At 38.1% G+C, this 13,460-nt stretch overlaps 1 protein-coding gene across 6 annotated transcripts in view; it reads right to left on the reverse strand.

Annotated features, from left to right (window-relative positions):
- The window catches only part of c2cd5 (C2 calcium dependent domain containing 5), a 49,685-nt gene that overhangs the window by 12,290 nt on the left and 23,935 nt on the right, over window positions 1–13,460 (reverse strand). For 3 of the 6 annotated variants that reach the window (XM_084410084.1, XM_084410085.1, XM_084410082.1), the window contains exons 11-18: window positions 9,186–9,300; window positions 6,842–6,931; window positions 3,176–3,367; window positions 1,591–1,777; window positions 1,335–1,499; window positions 1,102–1,242; window positions 940–1,003; window positions 786–847 (exon numbers count right to left, since the gene is read on the reverse strand). In XM_084410084.1, the coding sequence (XP_084266210.1) occupies window positions 786–847; window positions 940–1,003; window positions 1,102–1,242; window positions 1,335–1,499; window positions 1,591–1,777; window positions 3,176–3,367; window positions 6,842–6,931; window positions 9,186–9,300 (1,016 nt within the window). Of the gene's footprint in view, window positions 1–785; window positions 848–939; window positions 1,004–1,101; window positions 1,243–1,334; window positions 1,500–1,590; window positions 1,778–3,175; window positions 3,368–6,763; window positions 6,932–9,185; window positions 9,301–13,460 lie in introns of all 6 variants that reach the window. The other 3 variants (XM_084410083.1, XM_084410081.1, XM_084410080.1) reach the window with 1 other exon arrangement.

Genomic DNA, 13,460 nt, shown 5'->3' on the forward strand with positions numbered 1-13,460 from the left:
TAAATTAACAAATATTTCTCAAAAAATCCTTTGATATCTGTGTTGCGGTTTGAAATGGCTCTTGCACATCCTGTCTTTATTAAAATATTGTTGGTTTTAGTTAAGTCAAAAAGTTGCACGTCAACAAATTGTGAGTGTTTCACACACCAACATTCTATCTGCAATTTTCAGGAAATGGAAAGGTTCACTATAGGCTTGCTGCGATAGTTGGTGTTGCCGGTGTTCAGCTGCCCACCTCCACACCGCCCCCACCGTCATTTAGATTTTTTATAGTAATAAAAGTAATTTAGTTCAGTTAGAGCTCACTCTTGACTGACAAGACAACGGCGAAAGATTTGGTTTCAAAGCGAAATGTAAAAGTGCCTATTTAAGCGAGTTTGTCATTGTACTGTTTTGTTGTGTTTTTCATTAAAAATAATAATGAACCCACCATTCAAGCAACTGCTGCCCCTGAATTGGTGCTAATTCAAAAGCGAAAGTAAAATGCACACGGCCATTCATAATGGTGCGTGTCCACTGGAGCGAAGCGAGTGTGTTCGCGCTCAACTTCCATCGAAATTAATTGAAAACGCTTGCTCTTCTCCTCACCTTTATGAATGCCCGTGCGGCCCTGCATATTTTACTTTCGCTTTTGAATTAGAGATTTAAAAGCGGTACAAAAGAGGGAAAAATTCCAATGCCCCGCCCCCCAGTGATACCGGTATTACCGGTGTTGTCACACGTCGATTAACCAGTGGGAAAATTTCCTCACAGTCACATCCCTAGTTCACTATGGTGAACGATACCTGTATAGCTGAAGTCCAGTTCTGAATCCCAGGCATGATTTCAGTGTTGCAGCTGTAGAAACCTGACCAGAAGACAACATACAAACACACATCTGAATATACAGTCCAGTAAAAACATAATAGAGTCCAACAATGGTCTAGCAGAGGTTTGTACCAGCCGGGGTGGGAGAATCAGTCAGAAGTGCATGAATATCTTCCACAGCATCTGTGTCATCAATCTAGAAGTGTATTAAAACATCAGACAGATCTTTCACTCCACAAAAAAAGTCCAGTATCTCCAAGTTTAAGTTCAACCTCTAGTACAAAGCCAGTTTACCTCCAACACAAAGGCATCCTTCTTCCCATGGGACAGGTCTATTTCTGACACCTCATCTGAGCTCTCTGAGTGAGAACGAAAGAGACGGGACCTCTGACGAGGCTCAGGAATAGGTGAACCAATGATCTCTTCGATAACTTCCTACGATGGGAAAAAAAGAAAGAAAACGTTTTGATTTTGATTATGATTTAAATACTACCTCAGAAAGTGCCTTGACGTGTATGTGTACTTACAGGAGGGTTGATTTCATACACTTCTTTATTTTTAGCGATGGTGTCATTGATTTTCTTCTGCATATTGGAGATGTGCTGTTCGTATGTGATGTCACTGGGAGTTTTTCCCAATACCTGGATTCCTCCAGGACTGGGTAACGCTGTCAGATAGACTCCTGTTGCAGACTGGATGCAACAAACAACAGATATTAACAGGACAACCGGTAATAATTAATTAAGTAAACGCACTGAGCATTATGGGTAATAGCACACTGACCGCCAGTCCTAGCAGCATGGTCTCTCCCACGCTGATTTGGATACGCAGACCAAACAAAGCGTTCATGCCCCGTAGCTTCAATTTGTTCATCAGCTGTGTGTGGAGCTCGTACTCGAGAAACGGCAGAAGATTGCTGATGGCCATGGCGTTCCCCTCGCCCTGGGCCTTCTTTTTAGTCCGACACAGCCTACAGTGGGGTGGAGATGCAAAGAATACCCAGATGACCTATCACATTTGCCAAAACGCACAGTATACCACCAGAACATACTGGCTATGTTTACATGCACACTTTTTGTTTCAATTGGAATGAATTCAAAATGAATTGACGTGCGACTGTACGAATATACAGAGTTTCCCGCTGTTTGTGCATACTATTCTCTTACATTGCTTCTTTTCTTTGTTTTAAAGAGCAGTTAACTTAATATTTATCTATTTTAGGTCCTGATTAAGAGACGTCAAGCACATGAACCATTGTGCCATACTGTTTATATATAAAACAGTAAAAACGCCCCTTCCCGCAACCAAAATAAAGTGTCTGTGGATGAGACTATGAAGTGATGGGGATTAATGGAACGTTGTTCTCCTCTACTTCACAGACGATTATTTTATTTTATTATTTTATTTACATTTTATTTAACAACAAATGCAGCTCGTTCCGCACGTCATAACGCCATTTCTACGTCATTGCATATGCCCAGTCCTTTCCAGTTTCGGTTTTCAATCCGATCAAGTGTTTATATGTTCTCTCGATCGGATAAGAAAAGGAATAAACCACCCCTTTCAAACCGATCAAAATTTTATTCAGATTGAGCTCAATCGGATCGATTAAGGTGTTTAAAGGAACTGAGCCATCAATCCGACTACTAATGATTTACTTGGTTGCATGTAAACGTAGCCACTGTATCTCACAATGCAATACATTTGACCTGAACTCTTCCCCCAAAATCTGAACTAACTGGTCACTTGGGACACATTAAAAAAGTAAAATGTCTTCTTTCTTTTTTTTTTTGCAACATTGTAAATAAAATATAGCAAACTACTAAGGCTGCAAGATTTGGGGGAAAATCTAATAGTGATTTTTCCTATTAAATTTTTTATTATTAAAAAAGCCCCAGGTTTGCTTTGCTTGTTTGTAGGGCTGCACAATTTGGCCAAAAATTTAGTGATAACATCAATATGATATACTGTATAAGAAAATAATAATAATAATAATGACTTAAAGCCCCTTAAAGATTTTTTTCTTGACAAGTTAGTTTATAAATGCTTCTCATTATAAGTTTGTAAAAATGGTCGGCACATGTTGCACATAATAAGCGACACAAACTCAGAGCATAAGTTTGTGTGGAGGGTCATTTACTGCAAACCGAGCTGCTCATGCATGAACAGTGAAACACACAGCACATATATTTGTTCGATTACATAGCAGCCTTTGCAATTTGATGATCACACTAAGACATATCGTGATTTAGGTTTTAATTCAATTCATTGTGCAGCCCTACACACTGCTATTTATAATTAATTGCTTCAGATACTACTTGCACTATACTGTGTTCCATTTGGACAGGATGTTATGTGCAGTTTCTACCTGGCCTGAATCAGGCAGCCCTTCCCGGTGATGTTGGCTTCAGTAGGCAGGTCGATCGTGGTAAAGAGGACATCGGGCACTTTGTAACGGCGACAGCAGCAGCAATAGGTGAGCTGAGCAGGAAATGGTATATTCAACTCATCGTACGGTATGTGACAGAACTCACAGCCAGGGGGCGCCACCTCCTCAAATCTTACAGAAATAAAAATTCCAATTAGTACATAAACCATAACACAAGGGCACACACAGACCCAACCAGCCATAAACAGATTAAAACTATCTTTACATAAGCGTACACATTTGTAAAGATTTTTTTTTAACATAAAGCACGTACATATTCAGAGACAGCCAAGTTTTAGCCCATTTGTTATGAAGTCCTTAAGACTTAATTTGGTTAGTAGCTGTAAAAACTGTCCCCAGCAAACATACACAGACACACACACACCAATTTAATTAGTACTGTTTAGTATTGAGGTTAAAGGAAAAGTTCACCCAAAATTAAATTTAAGTCATGATTTACTTCATGTTGTTCCAAACCTGTTTGACTTCTAAACTCAGTATGAAATCAAAACTGACAATGGGCAAAATGAAGTCGCACCTTACATTTTTCAAGTCACAATTTAAGTTCCGTGCCCACTTCAAGAGCTATTGAACCAAGGAGAAAATTTACCGATTAATTACTTTTTTGTTAAAGTCATGATGAAATGGAAGTAGCGACAGATCTGTGATATTGTGTATTTGAGTGTAACTATATATATATATAAAAAAAAAAAAAAAGAGGCTGTGACTAGGGCTGTTCAGTAATGGCAAAAATCATAATCACGATTATTTTGCTCAATATTGAAATCACTATTTAAAGGTGGGTGAAATGATCAAAGTCTTATTTCATGATATGAGTAATTTTAAATATCAGTGAAATTTCACAATTATCAATACTTCAGCAAAAACTAATACTAGGTTAATTAATGTACTATAAGTAAAAGTCCTCAAAACAGTTACAGAAGACAAGTAAACAGTCAGCAATACAGTAAAAACAAAGATACTAAATTACAAACAATACCCCAAAAAAATACAACAGAACAAAAATACAAATTAAACAAATAGTGCTTTAGGTTTTTCAGGAAGACATGTGCAATAGCTTTGCGCATATATATATATACACTGACCTAAAGGATTATTAGGAACACCATACTAATACTGTGTTTGACCCCCTTTCGCCTTCAGAACTGCCTTAATTCTACGTGGCATTGATTCAACAAGGTGCTGAAAGCATTCTTTAGAAATGTTGACCCATATTGATAGGATAGCATCTTGCAGTTGATGGAGATTTGTGGGATGCACATCCAGGGCACGAAGCTCCCGTTCCACCACATCCCAAAGATGATCTATTGGGTTGAGATCTGGTGACTGTGGGGGCCATTTTAGTACAGTGAACTTATTGTCATGTTCAAGAAACCAATTTGAAATGATTCGAGCTTTGTGACATGGTGCATTATCCTGCTGGAAGTAGCCATCAGAGGATGGGTACATGGTGGTCATAAAGGGATGGACATGGTCAGAAACAATGCTCAGGTAGGCTGTGGCATTTAAACGATGCCCAATTGGCACTAAGGGGCCTAAAGTGTGCCAAGAAAACATCCCCCACACCATTACACCACCACCACCAGCCTGCACAGTGGTAACAAGGCATGATGGATCCATGTTCTCATTCTGTTTATGCCAAATTCTGACTCTACCATCTGAATGTCTCAACAGAAATCAGACCAGGCAACATTTTTCCAGTCTTCAACTGTCCAATTTTGGTGAGCCCATCCGCCTCAAGGTTGTGCGTGTTGTGGCTTCACAAATGCTTTGCTGCATACCTCGGTTGTAACAAGTGATTATTTCAGTCAAAGTTGCTCTTCTATCAGCTTGAATCAGTCGGCCCATTCTCCTCTGACCTCTAGCATCAACAAGGCATTTTCGCCCACAGGACTGCCGCATACCTGATGTTTTTCCCTTTTCACACCATTCTTTGTAAACCCTAGAAATGGTTGTACGTGAAAATCCCAGTAACTGAGCAGATTGTGAAATACTCAGACCGGCCCGTCTGGCACCAACAACCATGCCACGCTCAAAATTGCTTAAATCACCTTTCTTTCCCATTCTGACATTCAGTTTGGAGTTCAGGAGATTGTCTTGACCAGGACCACACCCCTAAATGCATTGAAACAACTGCCATGTGATTGGTTGATTAGATAATTGCTTTAATGAGAAATTGAACAGGTGTTCCTAATAATCCTTTAGGTGAGTGTATATATATATATATATATATATATATATATATATATATATGGGGAGTGGGTTTAAGCATTAAATTATTAGACTAAAGTATTAGACTAAATAATTTGAGAAGTCCTATATATGTCACCAAAGAGAAGTCTGTCAGTGTTTATTGGAAGGTAGTTATGGCATTTTCATTTAACTTTACGAGGTCAAAACATTGTTTTTTTAAACGAAACAAGAATAAAATGATGCGCTGATGAATTGTTCACAATAAGATCTATAACATTCATTTAGAAAATAGATATGGTGAATTTTCATTTTACACCCTTTTTGCAGTTTGATACAACATGAGGGGGAGAGTGAATGATAAAAAAATTCTTTTTGGGTGAACTATTGCTTTAAGAGGTTTTTTATATGGTGTTAAATGATGGACAAATCAGCATAAGCATATAAACAGTGAGCAAGTGAATTACAGCCGTGTGAGCACAGTGAAAAAGCTTGCATGTAAAATGTAAACCTGCAGGTAAAAAACTCGAACACAAAAATTTTTATTGTGCATGCACAAATCAACACGTTGCAAGGAGAAAAAAACAAAAGTGCGAGTCATGACAGGTCTCACACGTGCAGAACTGACCACCGGTGTTTCTCTGATGAGGCGGCTGAGTTTAGATTCATGCCTAATCTCTCTGGCCAGTCTTTTAACTAGCTTTTCTTTGACTAATCCATCCTTCTGTCTCTGAGTTAATCTTGAAATCCAACTCTTCATCCTGTCGACTTGCCCCTACTTCTATCCTGAAATTCTGCCACTCTGTCATCTCTGCACCTATTTCTTACTCCATTAATACATCTTACCTCTGCTTCATTTCCTCAGCCACTCAAAACTGCCACAGTTACCCCAGTTCTCAAGAAACCCAACCTCGACTCCTCAGTTCTACCTAATTATCATCCTATTTCAAATCTCTTTTATTGCCAAATTACTGGTTCATTCGGAGAGGGCCAACAAGAACAGCACAACAGAACTCGCACTTATGGTCAGTTCTGAGCGTGCGAGACTTGTTAGGACTCGTGGTTTTGTTATTTCTCCTCACACTGTGTTGATTTGTGTGCACAATTACATATATTTTTTTTGCTTGAGTTTAGGATTTGCAATTTCTTCAGGTTGACATTTTACGTGCAAGCTTTGTCACTGTGCTCACCGTAATTCACTTGCAAGCTGTGTTTATGAGCTTGCGCTTTGTCCATCATTTAATGCCATACCCTTAGCAGGGGGCCAAAGGGGTGTGTGTCTGTGTGTGTATGCGCTTGTGTGTGTCATTAACCTACCCCAATGAGGCTGTACTACCCATATCCCCATCGACCCTCTCTGACCCTGTAGAAAAGACAAGCGGTTGCCGTGACAACCTGTGATCGGTCTCCAGCGGGCCGTCCTGCATGAAACGGGAGCTGAGGATCGCAGCGGTGCCTGAAGCTGATAGAATACACACCTCCTCACTGCAAACACACATAAAAAGCACATTATTAGAGCATTTCATCACAGAACGGGATGAGGAAGCTGTATTTGAGGGTGTTTTCACATGCTTTTGGTAAAGACTCAAATCAGTTTAAAGTCACCCTGTAATCAATCATTTGATCCTATAAAATGACAATATTGAAAATAACCAAAATGACATATTTGAAAAAAAAATCCTGTGAAAATAATTTCTTCATGCTTTAAAAAAGTAACTATAAACCCTTGCTTCATTTAGTATACGCGGATTCATGAATATGCAAATTAGTCCCAGCCTCCACCCCGCATCACACCAGCTCAGATTCCCTGATCCACTCTTTCAACTTTACTGTAGTAAACGCTGCACAATGGCAAGAGGAAATACTGGTTTAATTCAACCATATATGTTTGAAACAGAAACTGATTCAGAAGAAGTGGAAGAGTGAATTATAAGAGGTCGTCTACAAATTGATGTATCAGAATGGTAATGCTTTTTATGTATCGCTATAAGACACACAGCGGTAATTAATATGATTAACTACGTTATCAAACAGCTAATAATGTGTTGCTAATGTTACACAAACCATGTTCCCGTTCGCCATCTCAGAGTCAGACAGCTGCCTTCTGAAAATCAGTATCCTTAGAAACGCTCGAACAACTTAGAACGTCAGTGGAGAAAGGCAAATAGTTCATCATAACATCGTAATATACATCATACATAATACAGAGATACATAATTCATCCGCTATATTGCTAAATGTACCTGATTTTTCATATCAACAAAAAAATATACCAGAATAACCTGGCTTCCCTTGATACTCCCCTGCTTATGATATGCTACGATTACGACGACATTTGTGACAGAACAACTGCAATTTCAATCTGCGTTTTTGAGACTGTATCGAGAAAATACTCAGCAATGGTGTTGACTTATGAATTTGCACATGGTTTGTCTTAAAGGTACGCTGTGTAGGAATTTCTCCCATCTAGCGGTGAAATTGTACTTTGCATTCAAACTAATAGTGCTCTCTAGCGCCTCGCTTTTTCAAATGCGTGTTGCAACTACGGTAGCCGTTATGTACCAAGAAGCTATGACAACATGTCTTCCAATAGCACTTCATTGAGTTTTTTTTCAGGTGATGAGGTTCGTTATTTCGCTTTTTTGGCGACGAGGATTCCTTCTCCTGTGGCTCGGCATAAGTATGATCCTGCATTATGAAATTTTCCGGGGCAGTGACCACAAGCGCCTCTCACTGATCTCCTTGTCCGTTTCAGCTGGTTTCAGTCACGTGACGCTGGCTCTGAACGAAAATGCATTGTGGAAACGCGTTGAGGTAGGCTAGTGCTTTTTGTCCCTTTCAGCTATTATAGTTTTTCAAAATGGCGGAACGACATGGAAGCCTCCTTGGACTTACCCGTCCAATGTAAATAAAGATAAGAAATTCTTCACTTACGAGGAAAAGTCAGATCGTTGATAGAGGTAATTTTACACCAATGAGGACATATTTATGAATAAAGACATTGCGATAACAAAGATATTTTAGATAATAAAATACTTAAACTACACAGTGTACCTTTAAATCATATTAAAAACACTTCTGGTCAGTAGGAAGTAGGATCGTTATGAATCCGATATGGATGTAGTCTTTGACAAAAACGTCATTTTCTCAGCTTTTTGTTCAAAACTTGGCTTTTTTAATGAAACTTACCCCAATCAAGTGTTGATAAAAAAAGAATGCATGAAGCTAGAATAAAAAGTTTTGTTTTTTTAAAGCAGAGGGTCTGTTCTTTCTTTTGACTTTTATAAAAAGCACTGGTGGGGAAAGAGTTAAAAGACCTTTTCTATTTTCTTTTTTCACAATAGAAAGTTTCCATGGGTGTTAAATGTTCTTTATGGAACCACAGATGACAATACACTTATTTTTGAAAGTGTACTTTGAAAGTATACCCACAGTATGTAAGAGATAATGTGCATGTGTTAGTGTCATACACACAAAATAAACACCAACGGATATTAAAACGCTCAACCAAAGGGCCTGGGCTAATTTTAAATCGAAGTCTTATTTAAAAATTTTAATTTCTAGATTTCTCTACTTATGCCAAGTTCTAAAAATCAATCCTTATCCAGTAAATCACAAACATCTGAAAATAATGAGGTATTTTCAAATATTGTAGTGGACAATGGGAGGCCTTGGAGTCAAATAAGTTGAGATGCACTGTTTGAAAAGAGTTGTGTCTGTGCGTGTGTTTCTTAAGTACCAGATGCTGGTGGACTCGCTGTACCCCACCACAGCGTGGCAGCCAAGAGCTTTGGTATGAGACTTTATTTCCTGACGGATCTCTTCCCACCACGCATCCCGTGTCTCCGGCTCGTCTGAAACAAACATATTTACAACATCACGTACACCGTTGGCACGTTAACACTCCTCTTGCATTAACAGCATACTAGCCATGTTAGCTGGTAATTCGATGCAGTCTGGCACAAATCACAATTTTGCACTTTCACGTATTTATTCATTTAATATTATTTTCTATATCAGGGATTCCCAAACTTTCTGTCTAGTATTTACCCTGAGATTTTAAATTAATTGTTCAATAATAACAAAACATTTACATGTTCATGGTTCTCTGATGTCGGTTATTGTTCATATAAAAATATTTGATCTTTTTATTAAGTGTTTTGTTTTTATTAAGTGTTTTCATTATTCATTTATTGTAATTTTTTATTTTTATAATCTAATTATTAGCTTTTTATCAACTTACAAACCCCAGTTTGGGAAACCCTGCTCTATATCAATAATATGTTCAATTTAATGGTTGATTCCCATTCTAGAACGGTGTTTATCCCCGCAAAAAAATCTGATTGTCAGAAGCATTAAGGCCCATTCCCACCAATGACGATAACTATATAGTTTAAATAATAATCATTCTAATTTTATGAGAATTGAAGTCCACACCACAACTAACAATATCGATGGAATCCGTTGGAGTGATTTTTTTCTAGCTGAGAAGTGTTAAATACATTGACAGCCAATCAAAATAGACCCGACTTTATAGAGCTCAAGCATTTAAAGCAGCAGACTACAAAACTGGAGCATGCGCCTTAGAATAAACATAACTTTACATATGTTTGTGTGGACACTTAAATAGTTATTGTTCTTGGTGTGAATGGGCCTTTAGACCTGTTCCTCACCATTATTAAAGGAAATATTCGACATAGCATCCTAGAAAATCGCTTTATTTTCTGTATAGAGTTTGGTTATGCATCAGGGGAAAAAACAATACGTAATTAAGAAGCTGCTTGAGCATGTGGTGTGAAAAAGGCCTTAAAACAGCTTCAGACATTTAATTAATTAAGTTGTGCAAACCGTATATATCAAAATTGTAAACCATGCACTAAAGCTAACAAGGCTAGTACCTGATCTATTCTCTCTCTCACACACACACACTCACACATGGACGCACAGGTGCTCACGCTCTCTGAGAGCAAGGGGTTTTCACCGAAGCAAACTCCCCTGCCTGTTAACCACATACTAGGAGAGGGCAGAGGGAATGAGGAAGACGATAGTGATGGTGAAGATGAAGAGGACAGTGGTATGATTTGCCATTCTCCTGACTGACAGCTTTTATGAACTAATCAGCAACAGTAGGCAGAGCATTCCCCTGCTAGTGCAGTCATGCTTCCCAAAGGAGGACAAACTCCATCATATTCTGGATAAACAGCCCACAGCAGGAGGGAGTTTGAACGGTAACAGTAAAAAGAAAAGTGAACCGCGTATAAGAGATCAGAAGCAAAAGAAAGTGCAAAAAACAAATAATGGTCTGATGCTCACCTTACCACTGCTATAATATGATGCAACCTGACTAGTAACTGAGCATTAAAATTATACAAAAATGAACTTTCTTCTAAACTATCCAAGTGTCCAATTGCTTTTGTGACATATACATACATACATATATATATATATATATATATATATATATATATATATATATACATATATATATATATATATATATAAATCGCTCTGTAGTCATTTAAAAAGTGCATCTGCCAAAGCTACTTTTTACCACCTCTGCCAATGGCAAATAAAAACTACTGGCCAATAAATATGCCTTCAGGCCAAGAATTTGATTATATTAAATTATATTATTATATTACTTTATAAATTAATTTAAATTACGTTTTTTATACCTATGACAATGGCATTATTAAGCGGGGGGGTTTTCTACTCTCTCTATATTTGTGACAAACGGTTTATGCCCCAGTTTCACAGACAAGGTGTAAGCAAAGTCTCAGACTAAAATCCATGTTTACGCGGTTTTAACTGAAAGCAAGTTTTGTCTCAAGATGCACACCACCAGTACTGTTTTTTTTCTAAGTCATGTTTAAAAAGGCTACTTAAATGTCCTAATTGAACTAAAGGCCTAAACATGGCTTTATCTAAGCCCTGTCTGTGAAACCAGGCCTATATGTTTTGTGTACATGGTTTTATAAGGAAGGTCAGACTATTTCTATTTACTCACCAATACCAATTTTTACCAAAAAAATGTATTATAGATTATTCATTTTGGACTCTGCTGCCAGCTGTTCCAGTTCCTGAGCAATATTAAACTTTTGCACAAAAACAAAAAAAATGCATTAATGAAAAATATCAAAATTATTCAGTCAAGAAACCAAACGTCTTTAAATACATTTTAAAAATCCCCTACTGAAAAGTACGAACCCAGGCAATAACTACAAATCAATATCATTAGAACACATCAGCTGGCACAATCATCATCCATAATGTATGAATCCTTTTTACTTCAGTACAGGAAGCAACAATGACCACAGAGGAACCAGCACTGCCAAGCACATAGAGGTCATGAGACAATCTCATTGTCTCATGACTGAAAATAGAACATTTCCTAAGTCCACTTCTCTGTATTGGTAGATCAAGTGGTCATGTGATCAGGGAGCAGTGGACGCTGGGCAAGGGGTCAGGTGAAGTGCAGTCAGAGCAGATCAAGGAATGATCGGCCAGAGCAGAGAACAGCCACGCATCCAGCTAAAGCATGCAACAGCTGCCCGACACACGTTCATTCAGAAGCACAGCGCATGGCAGCTCATGCAACACTCACTAATGAGAAAAAGCATTAGTTTATATGAATTGAGTCTGTGTATATTTAAGATTTTATGTGTTAAGACTAGAACATAAGCATAAATGATTATTTTTACACATTTTATTTATTTTAAATGTATTTGTAATCGCTCTTGACAAAAATCAATGAGCAAAGATTTTGAATATGCAAGGAAAAGTTCACCTAATTTTAAACCGTTGTCATTTATTTACTCTCATGTTGTTCGAAACATGTATGAATTTCCTACAATCTTCTTTTGTCTAATTCAATAAAAAAACTACTGTCTTGGCGGAAGCACCTGCTTTTTGTTGTGCTCGCACTCAGGAACTGGGAACAATTTTAATTATAGGAACATATTTTGGGGGGGACTGAATTAGCTCCTACTTCAGAGTAGGGTCAAACCCAGCACAATAGTAACTACAGTACCAGTGACTTAAGCGAAAGTTACCTTAAACACCAACACACGTTTTTTTCAAGCCTTGTAAATACAAAGTTAACATGTATTTATTACTCCACGAACTAACTCCACGAATGTGAAAAACAGCGAAAGATGTCCAGGCACATTGTGTTATAGTCTTAGCCTCGATGATATGTAGCATATAAGCGCATAACTTGTAAGGACTGCCCGATGGCCCGGGGCCAGCGTGAACGATGCTCGGAACTTGTTGAACTTCTTTTAACTTGAGCGCCACGTTTTTAGAATGCAGTGTAACGCGCGAGACGCAGCAAAAGACGCAAGCGCAACATTTAAACTGCGTCTAGCTTGTGTTTACATTGACAAACAATGGAAGAGTAGTGTAGTAGAATAGAAAAACAGTATATTGGATCTCTGCATTAGGTCTTAAAGTGACGGCAGCCTAATATTCCTGCTGCTGCCTGCATTTTTAACGTTAAAGGGCCCCTATTATGGATTTTTGAAAATGACCTAACATAACTGTAACATAGCTCTAAGTGAATGAAAACATCCTGCAAAGTTTTAAATCTGAGAGTGCACCATATATAAAGTTATTGCCTTTCAAAAGTAAGAGTCGACTCTAAGTCAATGAAATGAATTGTTTTTCAAACGAGTCATAAGCCCTTTCGTTGTGACGTCAAGACGAAACATTATAATATTGCCCGCCCAGACATCAGGGAAAACTTGAACCTTAAACCAACAGCTGATTCCTGTGGATACTGGATAGCATCATGTCGAGAAGACGCTGTGCTCTACAATGTGAAGGGTAAAGCCAGTTTTTTTCACTGCCCATGGACGAGCATGTGAAGAATCAGTGGTTAAAATTAATCTTTACCATGATATCACAGCAGTGTAATCCTAAACTTTTGCTGTGTTCCCTTTATTTGACTGAAGACTGCTTCTCAAATCTCAAAGTTCAATACAGCATTCACAAACCGCTTGCTCTTGAAAGATGG

The sequence above is a fragment of the Rutilus rutilus genome (genome assembly GCF_951802725.1).
Source record: "Rutilus rutilus genome assembly, chromosome: 5".
Lineage (NCBI taxonomy): Eukaryota > Metazoa > Chordata > Actinopteri > Cypriniformes > Leuciscidae > Rutilus > Rutilus rutilus.